This window comes from Candoia aspera, chromosome 4 (assembly GCF_035149785.1).
Source record: "Candoia aspera isolate rCanAsp1 chromosome 4, rCanAsp1.hap2, whole genome shotgun sequence".
NCBI lineage: Eukaryota > Metazoa > Chordata > Lepidosauria > Squamata > Boidae > Candoia > Candoia aspera.
In genome coordinates, this window is record NC_086156.1 from 8,965,295 (window position 1) to 8,986,521 (window position 21,227).

The window sequence follows — 21,227 nt, forward strand, 5'->3', positions numbered from 1 at the left end:
TTGGCTGGTCGGCAACCACTGTGCCTCAGTCCCTTAGGAGGCCACACCACTTTTTTAGTTTTTAATACGGTACAGTTTAGACCAGTCTTTCTCATCCTTGGTGATTTTTAAGTTGTACAGACTTCAGCTCCCTAGTCTTTATATGATAGAGTTTTGATCCGTGTTTCTCAACCTTGGCGACTTTAAGTTGGGTGGACTTCAATTCCCAGAATTGAAGGCTGGGGGATTCTGGGAGTTCAAGCCCACCCATCGCCAAGGTTGAGAAACATTATTTTAGATAAATAAGCAGTGCAGGTGGTAAAGGACCTTCTTTCCATCTATCAGCGACTGTGAGGGGGTCAGGGATACACAAGGCTCAGAAGTGGGCCATGAGCAGGTGGTGAACCCCTGGTCTAGTCCCCCTGAAGCCTTTTAAACTACATTTCCCAGCGTTCATTGAGAGGGCGCCACCTTGACGGGACCCGGTCAAGTGCCTCAGGGTTTCCAACAGGGGGCGCTGCCCCCACGGCTTCTTTCACGAGGTCTCAACCGCGCCTCTCGCTCGGGGGCCTCCAAGATGGCGGCGCCCAGCAGATGTGACGCCTGAGAACCAGCAGCGGAGGCGCGCCCCGGCCCGGGCCATGAGGCGGGCGGCCTGCTCCGCGTCGGCGGCTGGCAGCAGTCAGGCTGCCAGGGGAAAAGGCGGAGGAAGACAACCGCAGAAGAAGCAGCCGCCGGTCGGGAAGCTCCACAAACTGGGGCTGGCGGTGAGGGAGTTTGTGGAGGCGGCGGCGGGGTCGGAAGGCGGCGGGTCCTCCGGGTCTGCTCGGCAGCCGGCGTGGAGCGGCCGCAAGAACCGACGGGACGTGAGGCGAGAGAAGCGCAAGCTGAAGCGCGGGCGGCGGCGGCGGCTCCTGAGCGGCAAGGGGGAAGCGAAGAGCCCGCTCCCCTCCCGGGCAGCTCCCGCTGGAAAGAAGACCCCGCCGCCACCGGAGGAGGAGGAGAAGGAAGGACAGCAGCAGCAGCTACCGCCGGCGAAGGCCCAGGCGGCGGCGAAGCCGCTCCCGGTCGCTCCCTCCGCTTCGGCCGCGGCGCGCAAAAGAGCCCTGCTGGCTGCCAACGAGGCGGAGGAGCGGGAAATACATCGCTTGGAGCGGCAGCTGGGCCTCCACAAGCGCCGCAGGAAGCGGCGAAGGCCCGGCCAGGAGGGGGCGGCGGCGGCGGCGGCGGCGGCGGCATCCCTGCCACAGAGCTTCGCCCGGGACGGGCTGGATTACGTGCTGGGAGCGCTGAAGTCCGAGGCCGCTTTCTCGGGCCTCTACGAGAGCGGCGAGGAGGAGGAAGGATGCCTGAGCCCGGGAGAAGAGGGCGAGGACGAGGACGAGGGCGAGGCGGGAAGCTCGGGAGACCCTAGCCCGGAGGAAGGAGAAAGTGAAAGTGAAGACGGGGAAGGGGAGTCCCCTGGCTGGGGAAGCCCGGAGGCTGCAGCCGAGGACCCCGCAGCTCCCAAGGGGTCAAAGGGGGTGTGTATACTGTTGCCATCCCTTCCTTTGGTTTCAGCTGCAGCTCCCGCCCTGCCAAGCAGGAAGGTGTGACAGGAAAGGTGGTGTGAAGGCTGCTATACTTTATACAAAATCCTTTATACCTAATGAAGTCCCCCAAATGTGGCCCCAAAACTAGAGAGCCAGTTTGGTGTAGTGGCTAAGGGGCTGGCCTAGAAACCAGGAGACTGGCAGCGTGAGGCTTGCCTTGGGCATGAAAGCAACTGGCTGACTTTGGGCCAGGCCCTGTCTGTCAGCCCAGCCCAACATCCCGCCCAGGGATGTTGCTGTGGGGAAAATGGTATATTCTCGGCCTTGAGTTATATATTTAAAAAGGGGGAATACTAATAATAATAAATGCATTAAGTAAACAACCCTGAGCAAAATGGGTGAGAAGTCCGATTTCAATCAGTGATCCAGCTACTTCTTAAGCACGCACATTGTGACGTGTTTATTTTTCATGGTCGCCTTTTATAGTTTGAGGTTGAGGAACGTAAACCTTTTTTTTTAATGGTCAGTTGTTGCCTGACAGTGGTTATCTAAAGGTTTGTGTGAAAATGTTCTCATTGCAAATAATACAATACAATACAGGTGTTCCCATTGCTGATAATACAATATAATAAGAAAAATAGACTGGTTTTCATTGTTAATCATGAAGTCGTTTAATAAAACAAGTTTGCCTTTGTTTTTGTTTAGAATCCTAGCCAGGATGCTGCAAAGTATGTGCCACCTCAAATGCGAATGGCTGAAGAGACAATAGATGCCAAAAAGAGAGAAGAATTAGAAAGGCTAAAGAAATCAGTGAAAGGTCTAATTAATAGGTAATACTGAAATTGTGCTAATTTTCCTTAGTGGAATTACATTTTTCATCCAAAGAAGCAGAGGGACCACATCCCATTTGCACTACTGTGATTTGTTTTCACTCCTTCATTAGCTCATCAGATCTGGCTTAGAATCATAGAGTTGGAAGGGACCATAGACTCCACACTCCTACTCAGGACAAAAATCCAAAGTAAATCCAAACACTATCTAGCCTTTGCTTTAATACATCCAGCCCACCACCTTTCTAGGTAATTGGTTCTCCTTTCAAATTGCTCTTACTTTCAAAATAGTTTTTTCCTAATGTTCATCCGGAATCTTCCTTTAAGACCCTGTCTCAAAGAGTAATCTCTTGAACTCCTTCTATATGACAACCTATCATTCACTTGGGAAGTGGTGGCCTATCCCCCTGTTTTCTTTCGGCAAGCAAAACTTTCTCAATTTCTTCTGTCTCTCTCCATAGGATTTGATTTCAAACTCCTTGATCATCTTCACTGCTCTTTTGTGAACACAGACCAAGTTGTCTTAATCCTTCAAGCACAGTGCCTCAGAACTTAACACAGTAGTCAAGGTAGTGTATGAGTAATGCACAAGAGAGTGGAACTCTTATTTTTATTGATGCAAGTTTCACAAGTTCAGTTACCAAACCAGGTATCTCCCATCCTATACTTCCGCATTCACTTATTTCCTGAGGGAAGAATTTACAGTCTATTAAATGAAATGAAAATAGCATAATGAAACCGCTTAAGGTGAGATAGATAGATACATAGATATACACCTATCATTGCTATTTCTTTTGGGGGCGGGGCGGGGTAAGCAATGTTATACAAAGAAGAAGTAAGAAGTAGAAATTAACCAAAGAAATTAAAAGCATGGATTAAGAAAACAATATAGCTAAATCTAGTTTATAGCGACATTCACTATATTTCTCTGTACCTTTCTTGATTGATTATGTGCTTTCAAGTCAGAGCTAACTCTTAGTGACCATATAGATATACCTTCTCCAGGATGATCTATCCCCAACTTTGTCCTTCAGGTCTTCCAACAGTGCACCCATCACTACTGTAATTGAGTCCATGCACCTTGCTATGGGCCATCCCCTTCTTTCTTTCCATCTTTGCCAGCATTATAGAATCCTCAAGACTTTGTAGCGATTGTTTTTCTAGCGTCTATCATTTTCAGTGTAAACATTTCACACAAAAGCATATATTCATAAAAGATGTGCACTAGAAAGCCTATATTAGGCGGGATACAGAAAGAACACCATGCAACAGGAGCTGAGGAATAACATGCAGATTTTGTTTTATTTTAGGACTAAAATAAATACATTAAACAGTGGTTCAGACCAGATTTAGATGGAGTGTGTATTTACAGATTAAAATAAGGAAAATCCAAAAGTACATCAAAATATGCTCTAAACACCCATGGGGATATATTTGGAATGGAAATGTTTAATAGGACTGGCTGGTGGTAATATGAAAATAAGCATTTTAGTTCTACTCTTATGTGGTTGTTTCCCACTAGGCTGAGTGAACCAAATCTAGCTTCGATAAGCGGGCAGTTGGAAGACCTGTATATGACGAACAGTAGAAAAGATATGAATGAAACATTAACAGATACTCTTATCTGTGCTTGTGTTATGGAATCAACAGTCCCTTCCAAGCTGCTCTTGGAGCATGTTCTTTTGGTCAGTGTTCTTCATCAGACTGTGGGAATTGAGGTAACTTTTCTTGACGTTTCTTTAATTTGTCATATACAAATTGGGAACATAGTAAAAACTCATTATTAGGTGCTAATTATGTTCTGATAATTTTTCAACACCTTGGTGCCTGTGCATGTTATGGTACATTAAGGTCTTACAAAACATGACTGATCTGAATACTGCTTAGTAGAATGGCAGAATATACAAGAAAAAACATTGTACTTTTAAGGGATAGTTGTTTATGCATTAAATTTTGAGACGAAAAGGCAGAGATTTTTGTGTCTCAGTAGAGAAGTCACTTTTCCCCCATTTCCTGTAATTCCTAGTCCTGGCCTTTATCCTTAAATATAATGTTAGCAATAATTTTACCCATTAAAACAGTTTTGACATGGATTTCTAGGAGTAAGATTGTATTCCCAATATTAAGGTATGTTTGAAAAGAAGCTAGACCTAACAAAATGATATTCCACCATTTGACTAATTTTTTAACTCCTCCAGTGGAAGATACATGGTCAGAGAAGAAGAAAGGTTAATTGTATATATTCTACTTGTTTTGTAAATTTAACCCCCACCTTTTACCTCAAGTGTCAAATGTGAAGCATTCTTATGGAAACTTACAGTAATAATACACTAAATATATTGCTGGTGACAGAACTGGTGTGTTAACAGTACTGAAAATGTTGAATTAGAGTGGGGAGTCCTGAGTTCAAATGCTCCCCCAGTGACTCTTTCTCAGTTCAGTTTACTTCACAGGGTTATCATGAATTTAAACGGAGAGGAGAATAAGTATAAAATTGCATGAAATACAGGTAGTCCTCGTTTAGCAACCACAATTGGGACCAGCAACTCAGCCATTAAGCAAAGTAGTCACTAAGTGAAACCGCAACTGTGCTTATATCTTTAGACGCGCAAAGTTCATAAATGCAAAGATTGGTCATAAAATTAGTTTTTCATCACTATTGTAACTGCGAACAGTTGCTAAACGGGGCAGTCACTAAACAAGACTACCTGTAATTGAAGAACGTGTGTGCATCATATAGTCACTTTGCAAAATAATTGTGGCTAATTTCCATATTTGTGGCAATTAAAAAGCTACATTTGTGGTAAAAAGGGTTGTGCTGCACCCCCTTTCCAGAACTCACCAATATTTTCCTGTGAGGCATTCCAGGTTAAAAAGCATAGGTTTAACTGAAAAAGCTACCTGTGCAATGACAGTGTATTGCAATAGTTAATTAATATATCAAATTTATTCACCACCCATCTCACTCAGAGAGCAACTGTAATCTGATTAATACCAGATCTATGCAAAACTTACAGATAGAGTAGGTAATACGCATCACTAGTTAGAAATACCATTTTAGTGTAGCTGGTGATAATGCCCTTTTCTGAGTTGCTGGTTAGCAGGTTTTAGGGCCACAACGCTAGTTATGTACGTTGTTAGGTTTCCTTTTTGAAATGCTTAGCCAATCAATATTCATAGATCTTTTTTGTATTTGCATGTATGTTGAACTATTCCAGGTTGGTGCTCACTTTTTGGAAACGGTGGTGAGGAAATTTGATGACGCCTACAAAAGTGAATCTGAAGGGAAAGAATGCGAGAACCTACTTACCTTAATTGCTAATTTGTATAACTTTTATGTAGTGCATTCATTGCTGATCTTTGACATCTTAAAGAAGCTTGTTAGCCCTTTTTCTGGAAAGGATATTGAACTAATTCTGCTGCTGTTGAAGAATGTGGGCTTTTCTTTGAGGAAAGATGATGCTCTGGCACTGAAAGAACTTATCACCGAGGCCCAGAAGAAAGCAAATGCAGTAGGGAAACAATTCCAGGACCAGTCAAGGGTATGAATACGGTAGCATAACGGAATGTTCCTGTTTAAGCAGAAAAGACAGAAAATTGGAGGTCACATTTCTCCTCTTCTACCCAGTAGCACGGACAATGATATGTAGATGACCTTAAGCGTATCAGATGGATGGATGTGTGCAATATCATAAACATCTCATTGCAAATACTTAGCTTTTCAAATGCAACGTTTATGTTGTTTCAGGCCTTTTCCCAACAGATCTGTAAGGTGAATCTTTTTTGGTTGAAGATTGCATCGAAAAGAGATTGACTTACTTAATAATAATTCTTAGTGATTATATTGTATAAAAGCAAGGCTGTGCTTAGGCATCTTATAAGTAAGATAAATATCCAGGTCTGTGCTATAGAATGTGATTTCTGTGCAGTCATCAGGAGTTGAGCTGAGCTCAGAGGTGCTATATTTTTTTAGTTTTGAGCATCCCCTACTAAATGGTACTTTTTAAAATTAATAAAATAATACTGGCTGGAGAAGGAACTCAGTGAAATTGTTTATTTTGTTGGGGAAGTTTTAATATCAGTTGTGGAGTTCAGTATAAAATAATGGCTTAGCTATAGTCTGTTTTTCATATTTCTGCTGGAAAAAATTGTATTTTAGGCTTTGGAATAATAACACAGGCCTATGATATTTTCCAAAAGGTTTGCTTTATGTTGGAGATTATGTTGGCGCTGAGAAATAATGACATGAGGAAAATTCCTGGTTATGACCCAGAGCCAGTTGAAAAATTACGAAAGCTGCTGAGAACACTGGTAAAGTAGAGAAAACATTCGTTGCTTTTTAAAAATCTATATTCTCTCAGTAGAATCTGAACAATAGTAAAAAATCTTGCCATTATTATGAAGACTTCGGACCTATTAATATAAAATTACAGCAAAATAAAATTGAGCTTACAGAAGAAGAATCAACTGTTGGGTTTGTCATTTATTTAAAAAGAGCCCAGTGCCAAATAAAACACAGTTTTGGTTTTCCAGTTACCTTTGAGTGTAGGGAAGATGAACAGTAATTATACTGATTAGCCTTTCAATATAAATAGCTTTATTGTTTAAAAAAACGGTCTGCGTGAACACTCTCCTTTTTCTACAGACTCACAATAGTTCTGGAAAAGAATCTCAACTTCGTGTGTCGTTGGAGTCTCTCCTCACAGCTGATCAAGTTGGCCGCTGGTGGATTGTGGGATCCTCTTGGAGTGGTGCTCCAATGATTGAAAGCACCAGCAACAAAATTGAACAAATACTGCCTGTGGGAAAGGTAATGGTACCTAGTACCCTTTTAGCACTATGGTTTAAACAGTTTCTCAGTCAGCTTTGTTTCTTCCAGTCAGTTTCTTTATTAACATGAATGAGTATGATGGTGGTAGAGTTGCTTGGAAATTGATTTGTTTCAAAATCTGTTCAATGGCAATTGTAGTAGAAAATAGTAATCTTACATTGTCAGAAGAATGAGTGGGAGCTTCCTCTTTTTAATGCCCACCAGAGTGAAAAATCTGTGTGTGTGTCTGCGTGTGTGTGTGTTTAAGCCTCCCAATTTGCTTTACTTAAAAATCTGAATGCTCAACTGCAAACAGCTGAACTCATTCAGTTCCCACACAATGGTCAGCAATAATCTGTCTGGAAACACCATTACTAGCATACTAGAGAAGCCTTAAGCATGATTTGTTGACAAACACTAACCCAAAGGCAACCAGGTAAATCACATTATGTCTTAAATGATGTGTGAATCCAGCTTTTATGTTCATTACAGATGTGCAAAACCTACATTCTGTTTCACCTCCAGATCATGCCAGTCCAACTCTGGTTCCCCAGAATGACTACATCGGCACGGTCTGGAGGAAAATCAGAATGTTCTGGAATTCTCCAAAATATTTCATTCCCAGAAAAATAGATCTTGCACATACCTGGGTTTGTTTTTCAAAGAATTGTGCTTAAATTAGCAATTTACTTATTTATTTGAAGTTGTCACAGAGTTCCTATATGGATTAGAGACATAGATCTGTTTCTGTGAAAAATCATGCATCCTCAATTGCTATTTGTCCTTGAAAGTATTTTTTTTTTAATTAGAGCTAAATAATAAGGGTGGTTCATCAGGAAAATGACTCAGGAGATCATTTCAGATGGATGTCCTCTGTCTTCTTTTTCTTCAAAATAAAAGTCTTAGTCCAAGCAAGCGTGCACCAAAACCTGCCTCTTTTAAAAAAAAAAAATGGAGTTTCCTCAACAGTTACTCACCTTACTTCCCTGAAAGTTTAGACTTTATTTCATACTTATTAAACTTACTCTACCACATTGATGAGGTCTCTCAATGATTCCAGTAAAACAAAATTAATACCATAGATATTATAAACAAAGCAAACAAAATCAGTTGCCTTTTCAGAGGCAAATAAAGAGACTAGGTCTGTCTACTTAGTGAAAAGTCCCCTGTGCAAGCACTGAGTCATACCTGACCCTTTGGGGGGATGCTGCTTTCGCAATGTTTTCTTGGCAGACTGTAGTGGGGTGGTTTGCCATTGCCTTCCCCAGTCGTCACCTTCCCCAGCAAGCTGGGTACTTCCCCAGCAACCTCGGAAGGATGGAATGCTGAGTCGACCTGAGCTGGCTACCCGAGAGAGAATCCAGCTTCCGCTGGGATTGATCTCGGGTCATGGGGAGAGTTTCGGTTGCCGTACTGCTGCCTACCACTCTGCGCCTCACGAGACTCTACTTAGTAGCACCCCAAAGAATTCCAAATAATTGGAAGAAGAACCGACAGAATTGTAGCCAGATCTCCTTGGATGATCTCAGGGGGCAGGAAGCTCATACAGAAAGAGGCACTGTCTTAGATAGCCTAGAGCAGCCTTTCTCAACCTTTTGACCCTGGAGGAACACTTGAAATATTCTTCAGCCCTCAGGGGACCCCTACACATTCAGGCTCAAATATAGGCCAGAAGTTACAAAATAGTTATATTTGTTTCATGGGTAGGCCTGTCTATATGCTTTAACAGTGTTTTTAAATTAAAAATAAAGAATGAAACTTTCATCTTTAATGTGAAGTTGCTCAAATTTGAAATAATTTTTTAAATAAATTGTGATCCCCCAGGGAACCCCTAGTGACCTCTCTTGGAACCCTACAGTGCCACAGAACCCTGGTTGAGAAACCCTGGCATACAGCCATGCTATACAGAGGTTTAAAGTTAATAATCAGCCGTTTGAATTTCACCCAGAAACAAATTGGAAAGCCTTGCTTTTAGCAGTGGGTTTAATGTGGTCCCTAAATGCAGCCCAGCTGTTGAGTTCTGCATCAGTTGAAGTTTCCAAAGTAGACATGAAATCAGCCCCACCTAAAACATGTTACACTAATGAAGCAGGAGGCTTACCAGTGCATGCAGCCCGGTTTGAAGGTCATTTTCTTTCAAGAAGTGATGCTGATGCCTTATCAACCAAAGGTACTCCTGGGAGATCTGTTATCTGTTATACCTTATCATGAGCACCTCTATCTTGTCTAGATTCAGTTGTTATCCCTCATCCAACCCATTACCAATTTCAGGCAGGTTTTCAGTGGCATCAGTCCCTGAAGATGTTACAGTGGAACATATTTAATTGTCATCAGCATATTGTCAGCACCCCAATCAAAATCTTCTGGTGATCTCTCCCCGTAGCCTCTCATAGATGCTGAAAGTCACTGAAGGCCGAATGGAACTCTGAGAGGACCCTTGATATAATAGCTCCCATTTAAGAACAACTATCCCAAATAACACCATCTGAAATCTACAGGAGAAAGAATAACAAAGCCACTGCAGACCAGTACCTCCTATTCTCTACTTTCACACAATCCAAAAGAATGCAGTGGTGATGTTATTGAAAGTCCCAGAGAGGTCAAGGAAACTCAGCATCACGTTCCCCCTGTCAGTCCTCAGACAAAGATGGTCCACCTGGCTCAGCAAGGCAAGGTCAGCTCCGTTCTGAAACCGGTTTAAAATGGGTTAAGATAATTTGCTTTCTCAAGGACTGCTTGAAGCTGAAAAGCAATTATTCTTTGATCACCTTAAGCCAACTGTGGAAGGTTAGAGAGAGTGGTATAACTGAGATGGTTCTTATGACTCATGGCTACATCACTTACTCCTGCCCCTGACCTACCTTACTACATAATTCATGGCTGGGAGAAACTAGGACCATACCAGCCTCATGGTTAACTTTGCTCCTGTTCTTTATTCCCCTAGAGCATCAAATACACGATTTTAAAAAATATCAATAATTTACAGTGTTTAATACTTAACCTTTCAGGTAAGCTCAAAGATTCTGAAGCTTGCTCGTAAGCAGAGAATGAATACTGATATCAGGAGAAATATATTTTGTATCTTGATGACAAGTGAAGATTTCTTGGATGCCTTTGAAAATCTTTTAAAGTAAGTATGTACTCATCAGGGCAGAATACTAGGATATTTTCAGGAACGCAAACAAAAAGTGACCCCCAGTGGCTACAAAAGAGAGAAAAGAGGGTTTCTCCTGCTTGATGCAAAGAAACTCTGAATAAGAGACAAGGGGCAATATTGTGAACAATCGATTAGCTCCAGACATAGGCAGGACTTAAGTCTGAGTCTTCTCTAAGAACAGCTAATCTGAATCCTCCCTCCGTGGATCAGCTAGGCCAATTGTGATATTTATGTGCTGCTTATGTCAGACCCTGCTTATGGTAAGGAAGTATACACAAATGTACCCAGAGGACCCATAGATTAAGAGGCAAAGCATTGTTAAATATGTTGTTGTGTGTGGAGTATCTACTTAATAGAGAAATTGAGTCTTTGGCTGTGAATAACTTAAGCCACTGACCAAATAGCTGTCTATTGTAATATTTGTTTGGCAGGAAATACACCACATGCTATGTAATTAATAGATAACAGATGCAGATATAATGAAGGAATTGAGATTTTCAGCAGAACTGTGTGTCTACTTCTATATGCTTTCAGCATCTGGACGTAGAAGTTAATTGCATCTCTTTGATCTTTTTGGCCGACAACTCCCAAAGAATTTTCTATGGCATTGTTTGTTCTAAATTGCAGATTTTACTCAGTTGACCTCATTGGAACGTAGCTTAGTATAAAGTGGAGCATGTCTTCACAAAAGAGGCAGGAAGCTCATCTCAAAATTCAAAACTAGATTAAAAAATAGAACGATGCAAATGCTTATGCTTCATACACGCTGCATTATAATATTAAGCCTTTTTCATTTTTAGTCCTGCCAAGCCTTTGACAGGAAGGCTAAATCAGACCTATTTGGACAGGACAGGTACTGCCCAAGTTAAGACTTTTCCCTGCCAACTGGTCTTAATTTTCTTTGTGGTCCAGCTCTGAGAAAGAATACTGTTCACTCCTGCCAGACTTTCTGCTGAGACAGCCAGTGAGGACTCATTAATGCTGATTATATTTTTATAATTAGTTGGGCTGAGATTCCCAACACCCTCAATTAGAAATTAAAAAAACTTGGAAGATAGTTTCTCCTCAGTAGCTGCCACTAGTAACTTCGTTATTCTGTGTCAGGGTGATTATAATCTGGAAACTCAAGGGAGCCTGTTCTTAAGTCCTTTTGATTGCCAGAGCATTTAAATACGAGTGCAACCTAGACTCCTTCCCACAACCCTTGCACTCTTTTTTAAATTACAATATTGTGAGCTTTGCCCCCAATTCTAGCCAATCTGCAGGAATGCCTATTTTTTAACCATATATACAAAAGCCTTCCTCCGTTAGAGGCCCTCCTGGTGGAAGACATAGTCCAACAAATCAAAAATTACCCAAATGGAGAAAATAGAATAGAAACATCCCACAGTCATCCCACAGTACTAGATCAGTGTTTTTCAACCTTGGCAGCTTTAAGGTGTGTGGACTTCAGCTTGAAAATGTGTGTGGACTTCAACTCCCAGAATTCCCCACATGCTGATTGGGGAATTCTGGGAATTAAAGTCTGCACATCTTAGTTGCCATGGTTGAAAAACACTGTACTAGATTGATCTAAACTGTTCCAGAAGGGACTAATTATGAGAGTTCTTAGGCTGGCAAAAACTGTTTTTAGAATCTTTCTATATAAAAAGTTCAGAAAACCGAGCTTTCATTATGGTAATTCATGCATTAGGCTTAGGCTTAAAGATCAGCAGGAGAGAGAGATTGTCCATATCCTCATAGATTGTTGCCTGCAAGAGAAGATTTACAATCCCTTCTACGCATATTTATCTGCCAAGTTCTGTGAATATGAAAGGCGATTTCAGGTAAGTGAAAAACTTGTCTTATTTTTTACCAGTTAAAGCAGTTGAATTTCTGAGAATAAAAAGGATATCATCAAATATAAAAATAATGTAAATAAACATATGATTTCTAAAGATAATACCTATATTTATTTAAGTCGTGAATTTCAGGAAGGCAAAAGGCGTTAAATGCTTTTGTGCATCTGTAAAGCTCCCCCACCCCCCACCCCCCCAAGAGAGCCTGATGTGAAAAGGCTACAGAGCTGAGCTGCACAACACTTTGTATGCAAAAGATCTCAGCATCTTTACAGCTGGAGGTCTGCAGACTGATTCATGAAGGGTGCCGTCTTCCCCTTCACCCCAAATCTCAACTCTCTTCTAAAGTTCTTAAATAAATTTTAAAGGAGGGAAAGACCAAAAGGCAGCAAGTAGGAGAAGTGATTCACTTGGCTTGTGTTGTCAAGTCTGGTTCAGCCTTCGAAAAATCGTGTAATTTGAGACCAGGAAGAGCTACAAAGTCGATGTCTTCCCTTTGATGCTCCTGAATTCTTTCTATTCTAATAGGAATAGTCTGTCTCCTGTTTTAAGTAGATAGGTCTGGCAAGAAGGAAGAACAGAAAACCTCTTGAAAATGAAGAGATCTCTCTGCTGTGCTGCGTTTCATTTATTTATTTGTTTGGTTGGTTGGTTTTTAAGGCTGCACACTTACTGGCAATTGTGGGTGGCTCTCAGAGAGTTAAGCCAATTTTAAAACATTAAAAAAACATGTTGGGAGGAACAAATCAGATCTATTACACCATTGCTCATGCTTAGCAGGACCACGCATAAATCTAACTCGGAGCCAGCTGAAAGAACCAGGTCTGAAGTTCCTTCCTGGAGGCCAAAAGGGTTAGGGCTATAGAGACCTCAGGAGGGACACTGTTCCATGGGGCAGGCTAGCCACAGAGAAGGCATGCCTCCTGGGTCCCATAAGGTGGCATTGTTTAATTGATGGGACCTGGAGCACTCGAACCCCGTGAGATCTTACCGGACAGGCAGAAACAGTTGGAGAGAGGCAGTCCTGCAAATATCCAGGCCCTGTGCCAGGAAGGGCTTTATCGATGATCGTCAGCACCTTGATTTGCACCCAGAAGCAGGTCAGGAGGGGCTTGGCTCTCCTCTCAGTGATGGCTTGCAGTGGCCATCAATCTTTGGCAACTTTTAGCGTGTCAGCATAACTGTGGAATAAAAGACATGTTCTTAGGGAACATGGTGAAATACTGTTTAATTGCAATGCTTTCTGCTTTTATTTTGTGAATTAGATGACATTCCAGTTCAGTATGTGGGACAAAATCAGAGATCTGGGAAATCTGTCTGCTGCTGCTTTCTCCAACCTAGTTAATCTCTTGACTCACCTGCTGAAGACTAAATCGCTCTCTCTCACTGTCTTCAAGGTGAATAGAATTGTTTTCTTAAATGTTTATAGCTCTTAGGTTCATGCATATGCATATGTGTTTTCCTCCGTAACTCCTCCTGTCAAGGCAGAGTATATGACTAGTGATATCTCAAGGAAAAATATCAGCCTATTCTTTTTCATGTTAGTTTTCACTGAAGTATTTTACAGACTACGGGAATGGAACAGCTTTAAGGTTTAAGTAAATGACTGTTCATTCGTTGATGAAAATTTTACTACATTCTTGGAAATATGTATGAGATTTTTTATGTTGGAGTCATGATTACACTTTAGACCCTTGCTGTAAGTTCAAGCAACTGAAGCCAGCTTTGGGAAATCCTGCTGGCTTTTCTTTTTATTAATGTGCGTAAGACGTCTGTCGTGCCAAGTGATCGTATTTTGAAAATAACTTGCTACGGTTGACAGTAGGATTGTGCACACTTTGAAAATGATTTTGAAAAAGTGCTTTGGACCTCATGGAAGCCCAGCACCTCTCTGTTGAGCCAGAGAACAATCAGGCTGCTTTAATAACTAGCAGAGAGGTCTTGTGTTCATGCAAGGCACTCATCCAGATCGTTTCTGAAGCACGGACAGACCTAAAGGAGAGTTTGTAAGAGGATTTGCTTTGACCTGCTCTTCCATTGCTGTTTAATTAGGTGGTTGAATTCAGTGAATTAGATAAGCCAAAAGTTCACTTCCTGCGACAGGTGTTATCTGCATTATTCCTAAAAGCAGAACAAGAAGAGCTCAACCATATCTTTGGAAAGTAAGTCTTCCCAAGTATTCTGAGTAGGATTTGTCAAGCAGTTTTTATAATTAGAAAAGGGAATTGGTTTGTTTCTTTAATTATTTTTAAATGCATAAATGGTTCTGGCTACACAGTGCATCAAATGTTTACAGCAGGGTTTCTCAACCAGGGTTCTGTGACACCCTCGTGTTCCACAAGAGGCCGCTAGGGGTTCCCTGGGGGATCACAATTTATTTAAAAAATGATTTCTAATTTGGGCCACTTCACATTAAAGAGGAAAGTTTCATTCTTTATTTTTAGTTTAAGAACGCTGTTAATGCATATATATACAGGCCTACCCAATAAAACGAATATAAGAATTTTGTAATTTCCGCCCTATATTTGAGCCTGAATGCGCAGGGGTTCCCCGAGGCCCGAAAAATATTTCAAGGGTTCCTCCAGGGTCAAAAGGCTGAGAAAAGGCTGGTTTACAACATCCCAGTTCTGCTGTTGAGCCCAAATGGAAGCATTTAGTGTCTTGACCAGCCAAGCCATAGAATAGCAATATAAATCTTGTTCATCTAATAGTGCTTTTTAAATTCACGATGTAGCATTGTCTAAAAGAAAATGCAAATTATTTAAACCCCTGTTTTCTATATATTTTCCAGGTTGGCTGACAATCCCAAGTTGGGAATGCTACATGAAGGCTTGAAACTTTTTCTTACTCATTTCTTGATGAAAAATATTCAAGCTTCCACATGTGTTAAAGAAAGTGCTTTACTGAAAGAGAAAATTGAAGTAGTAACTAAAGCACTGAAAGCAAAAGAATCAAAACTGAAATTATAATATCAAGTATATATTATCGAGTCTTCTTTATGAAAAACAGACAAAATATTTGTGAAATGTGATGGTTGTTCTATAGAGATACTTCACAAAAATTGTGGAGCTCATTAAGGTTTGATATTCAAACTATTGTGCTTGATTTAGAAATATTTGCATATATAAATGCTGGTATTTTAAAATAATTATTTTATAAAACACAAGACAAAATCGCCAATGAACATTGGGAGAATTTTGAAAAAATAAAATTATATTTCAAATGTACCTTGATATTTTCTTATTGAACCGTTTATTATTTATTATTTAAAACCACACGTGGAACAGCAAGTGAGATTGCTACATAATAGTAAACACGGCCAAGTTAATTCCATATTACCCATTCCATACTCTTTGTAAATTTTATCTTGCTCATTTTAGTCATTTGGCTAACGCTTTGATATGCGATTATTCCCCAGTGAAATTTTCTCTGATGCATTAATGCAGCTACTACACTATTTTAAAGTGATGGTTTGTAATGCAGAAACTTAAGTTCCCCACTTTTTTTTTTAATTACCATTCTATGTAATCAGATGTACATACAGTAAATGAGAATATCCTATTTCAGTAAAACTAGCACATATATTACTGATTCATCTTACTGGTATAATTTATTTAGTTTTCCAATTCTCCCCTCCCAAGTTCACTTCATTCTTTATCCCATAGTCTTCTCATTTTACAATTCTTTTTCTTCCCTCATCTTTTGAGCATTCTTTGTCTCAAATGTCAGCTTTTTAGCAAAAAAAATATTTGTTTGCTTCTGGCCTTACATTTGCTGGTTAATTCTCCTAAATCACACTACAAAGAAAATTTTCTTTGGAAGCGATTTAGAAAAATAATGACTTCCTGCCTCATTAGTATCCAAATTTAGCCTGTGTCATTTGTTCAAAGACATCATTATCAAAAATCGCATGTGAATTGTTAAGTATCCTAGAAAGGTGGCAAACGCCACACAAGGTTGGTCTTCTATTCAAAGCAAATCTTATTTGAAGGTGAGAGGATAAAGGACCAATATGCCACATATTGTAATGGGGGGAAAATGTTTGACAAATATTTGTCCAGCCTGGTAAACATAAGCTTACTGGCGGGGCGGGGTCGTGTTAGGCCTCTGTGCAAGCCTGAAAGAGTTGTTGCTTTAAGGAGTCACCTTGTTAAAGTTATGAAGTACCAATGTTGTGAAGTATAAATGAAGGGTACTATACTGCAGGGTTTTTCAAACTGTCCCCAAAAATCCTGGGGTTCCGTGGGGACAAAGGGCAAATAAAAAGTTCACTCGGATGCAACCAGTGTCAGTAGCACTTTGCCTCTTGATCAGGATTAAGAAGAAGAAGAAAAAGTTTGAAAACCCCTGCTGTATTCCATTACTAATTGTTAGGCGAAAAGACAGTTACCTTGATACATACTTTTTATCTATGCTCATAAACAGTTGTGGATTTCTACAAAACACAAGCCCACCAAGAAATAAGCTGGAGTAACAAGAGCCACTTGGCCATTTTAGCCTGGCAAGATGGCAGCAATGAGCAACTTGGCCAAGAGGAGGGGAAAAAAAGCAAGAACCTTGTTAATACTTGGATGGGAGACCACCAGTGTCAGCTCTTCAAGTTAGACCAGACTAGAAGACCAAAGTCATGCAGACCAATACCATTTTTATTATAAGGTTATAGTAACCAGATCTTCCAAGTCCGAATGTGCTTCCCCCCCGTCCCTTTATCTACACAAGGATCTTGTCTGAGATGTTTTCTCAGGGTACCCCTAGACTCAGGTTTATTTTATCTGACGATCGTCTTGGTAGCAGCTCTTCCTCCTGTCTGTCAAGGTCACGCCTTCTTCCCATTACATCAGGAAATCCTAAGGCACTTGGCTAAATGGGAAAGTTGGAACTCCAGAAGAACACCTTGATTGCTGGTTTAGATAGCTTCTAAAGAGGAATAGAGAGCTTCCAAGAAGAAAAGTCTGCTGATGGTTATTACCTGTGATGCCTCCAAGTCTTAGAGGCCATGTCTCCTGCATCCTGGGTGAACCAGCAGCAATGGGAGAGGAGCGAAGCCTTGATCTGTTCGTGGGCTTCTGATACGCATTTGGTGTGTGAGATGGAAGGCTGGATGCATGGTCCTTGGCCTGATCCAGCTGGACCACTCTTACATTCTCAAATCAGTTCTGTAATGCTGCCAAAAATACTACGTGGCTGCAGGGAACAGATGTTGATCTCAACCAACTCAATAATTAGAAACGTGTGTAGACTCTGGAGTGATGCTGGAAGATTTGTCAGGTAAAACTCCGGTCCCAAAAGTCTGTGCAACCAGGAAGCTTACGTACTCCCACATTAGGAACAGATACTGCCCTAAATTTCCTAAATTCCCAGTCACCCAGGAATTATAGTCCCAAGATATCTGAAGACAGTAGGTTGGGCCCATAGCATTATTTGATGGACCTTTCAACTCTGCTTTGCCCCAGGGGTATGGGGAATGCCCCTCTGACCCCTGTGATAGAGGGATTTTGCCTGGAAAGCCTTGTTTGCACCCGTGTTGATTCTGCGGCATTAGTTGGCGGAAGCTGCTGCTAAATCCCAGCTGGGGCTGTATCAAGATAAGACCTTTATTCCCCTCCAGCTGAGTAAACCGAAATAAATGTCGCTTCAGTGGTAAATCAAGGCCCTCTGTTTATGGATAGTCCCTTCTGAAGCTCCCGGGTCCAAGGGGGGGAAAGACGCCCCCCTTTTGTCTGGCTGCACCATAAGCAAAGGTGGCTGCAGGTTAAATGTCCCTTAAGTAAATGTGAAAGGGAAATAAATGAATGGGTGCAGGTGGGAAGGTATATGTCATGCATTAACCTTTGAGTAAACTGAGGATGTAAATGATGTTTCTCAGACAATACCCTGCAGTCTATTGCAAACTAACTGAAGTGGGGGTGAGGAATCTGTCATTCAGCACGCACACACGCAAGCATTACTGAACTAAAACCCCAAGCATTTCCCACCATGGTCTGCTGGCTTGGAAATGCTGGAAGCTGTGGTTCAGCGACTCCTAGAATTCCATAGATTTCCTAATCTTGGATACTAAGGGAAAGCATCTTGTGGCCTTCAAATGTAAGAACGGAAGAGGGAGATTTTTTTTCACAACAGAGGTTACGTTCACCTTTCAAGACCCCTAAATGAGAGTACACAATTACAAGCCTTGGTTAGAACTTCAATTTTCTCTAAACCAGAAATGGCAACTGCTCCACATTCAGACATCACATGAAGGTTCAAACTTTTCTGTGACAAGTGTGATAACAGAATGAAGCACACTGATTAACTCTGCCTTCTGACTTACTATATCATGCAAGTGTTGTATAGTTCATCTGATCTGCAAAGTTGCAAACTTCAGCAAATGAGCACACGCACACGACACCATTTTATTCCCTGCTAAATGTTGTGTTTCAGCTGTGCCATCTAAAATTCTGTGGCTGCAATTTTTAATTTTTAGCAATCCGTGATAAGGAGTAAAATGACAGGGCATGCACTCATGAACCCAGGTTAATGCCTGTGTTCACACAATCCATTAAATGTGAACTAGCCTATCCTACTTTTGCTTGGCATGCTGTATGAACATGTTACAGGTCACTATAACATGCAAATTCAGAAAACGGGGTTAAGTAAACCACTTTTAAATTAATGAAGGGTAAATGGGTTGGGTAAATACAGCCAATATGATTTCTCTGGTTTTTGCAAACCTGGCCGAGAACCCTTTACTTAAACCAAGGTAAAACTCTGGTTTAATGTGACACACAAATCCAACCATCACATTGGCCATCCCAGCCTTCACGGATGAATCAAATTTCTCAGAATCGCCTCTGCCATTGAATTGAAAGACTCGGGAGTGAAAATAAGTCCCCGGGCTTCCTTTAACTGCTAAGGAAGAACACATTGCCTGAAAAGGGGCTGACTTTCTTCTATCAACACAACCTCTCAATGACCTCTTTCCTCCCCACATAGTTCACACACCCACAAGCCAAATAAAACTCTCTTCACCCGTTTCTCGACCAGGTTCAGCATGGGGCAGGCCCGGAGTCATTTCTTTACTTCCATCTTTCTGGAAACACCTGGGAAGGTGTGGAATGACCGAGAAAGCAAAAGTGTTAAGCGAGGCTGCCAGTGGCTGAGATTGGCAGACTTTACCCGCTTTTTATTAGGAGCGCTATTAGGGAAAATAAATTTTAATCTGCCCACAAAAAGCAGGATCTTCAATTTGCCCTAGGACACCTCATTCTTGAGGCCCTCCAGGAAGTTTTCAAGGGAGCAGAGATCTGGAGTCCAGTAGCACCTTTTCCAACTCACACATTTTGTTAAATCAAAAGGTGAGTAATGTGGAGGATCCCTAACACAGGGTGTGGGCAGGGGGGAGGAGCAGGCTGCCTGAAGCTGCAGGACTGTCCCACTTCAGCCAACACCTCCCACAAACCCAGCCTCCCAATATGACCACAGGTCTCCCAGGTGGCATGTCACCATCCTTATTGCTGCTGGCGAATATGGCAGGGATGAGCTGCCTCATCCAGCTGCTTTGGTGAGACCGCACCTTGAATACTGTGCTCAGTTTCAGGCATCCCATTTTAAGGGGATTAAGAGAAACTGGAACAATTTCAGAGAAGGTTGATAAAAGGTCATCAGGGATTAGAAAATTACCGGGATTAGAAAGGTCCAAGGAGGCACTGAAGTTCATAGGCTTTTTTAGCCCCAAGAAAAAATGAATGAGGGAGGGATGTAATCATGCTTTTCAAATGGCAGAAGCTGGGACACCCAGAAGATGCATCACTGTTTGCTGTTTCCAAGGATTGGAGATGCTTTAGTTTGGATTCCAGCTCTGATCAGGGATTGGGCTCAGTGACCTCAATTGTCCTTCCAGTCCCATAACTCTAAATCTTCTGTATTTTATTTCTGTATTCTTCCATGGGAGCCCAAAGTGGTTTACAAGGGAACAAAAACAGTAGTAAATAACAGCAATCAGAATGAAGCCAACAATGGCTAAAAACAATATGTAAAAAATAAAACCAAGGCCTCTAAAAACCAGCACACCCAGAGTAAACCAATTCCCGTCTAGGACTGAAGTAGTTGCTACTCTACAAATGCCAGGGCCAACAGGAATTTTTTCAATTGTTTTCTGAAAGAAGGAAGTGTGGCATCCACACAATCATTTCTTGAGAAGAGCTCTACAACTCAGGTGTCGTTATACCATCCAGTGGAGTCCACAGGTTTTGGTCAAAAAAAAGCCAAGATGGCAACTGTGATGGTACATTTGAAACTCTGCCTGTTTTTCATGCGTGACATAAAAAACAGGAGGAGCTTTGAATGCATCATTGTACCCACTATCTTGACTTTTTTGACCGTACCCTGCAGACACTCCTGATGCCAGCTCTGAGAAGACCAGTTCCTGGCCATTGTACAGTGAGTCAAATCCACTGGTTGGACCCCAAGCTGATCTTAATGCATTACTTGGATGGTATTGGAGGTGGTGAACTTTTGAATAACCAAGTGATTGTGTTTTGGCAACCTGTGGAGATAATTCTTAGTGCACTCAGAATGAAAGGTTGGCAGCATACCATGGCTTGAAATCCTAAAGGATAAACAGACTGAGACAGAAAAACATGAGACAATGAAAAAATGAGATGCCAAAAGAACAGGCACCAATAATCCCCATGAGAAGGGAAGATGGGGGAAGCCTTAAGAGGCTTTAAGGCAAATAGTGAGCTTACTGACAGCTTTTGAACTTTAAAAAAGGAGGTGTGTAGAAAATGGAAGCAGGGGCTCATAACTGAGGAGTTGCACAAGCTACAGGTAGTCCTCAACTTACGACCACAATTGGGACTGAACATCTGTCACTAAGCGATGCAGTTGTTAAGTGAGTTGCGCTCAATTTTACCTTTTTTGCCACAGATATTGTGGCCCTCCACTTATTTTGCTCATCAGGAGCCAGCTGGGAAGGTCACAGTAAAGGTAAAGGTAAAGGTTTCCCTTGACGTAAAGTCCAGTCGTGTCCGACTCTAGGGGGCGGTGCTCATCTCCGTTTCTAAGCCTTAGAGCCGGCGTTGTCATAGACACTTCCGGGTC

The 21,227-nt window shown here is 41.6% G+C and overlaps 1 protein-coding gene across 1 annotated transcript; it reads left to right on the forward strand.

The window, feature by feature from the left end:
- Positions 1-549: 549 nt before the first annotated feature.
- NOM1 (nucleolar protein with MIF4G domain 1) lies at positions 550-15,373 on the forward strand. Its single transcript, XM_063303383.1, has 11 exons — positions 550-1,502; positions 2,217-2,341; positions 3,864-4,059; positions 5,560-5,883; positions 6,542-6,652; positions 6,987-7,151; positions 10,160-10,281; positions 12,002-12,134; positions 13,412-13,543; positions 14,199-14,308; positions 14,938-15,373. The coding sequence occupies exons 1-11, from the start codon at positions 621-623 to the stop codon at positions 15,113-15,115; spliced, it is 2,478 nt and encodes an 825-aa protein (XP_063159453.1). The 5' UTR covers positions 550-620; the 3' UTR covers positions 15,116-15,373.
- Positions 15,374-21,227: the final 5,854 nt, after the last annotated feature.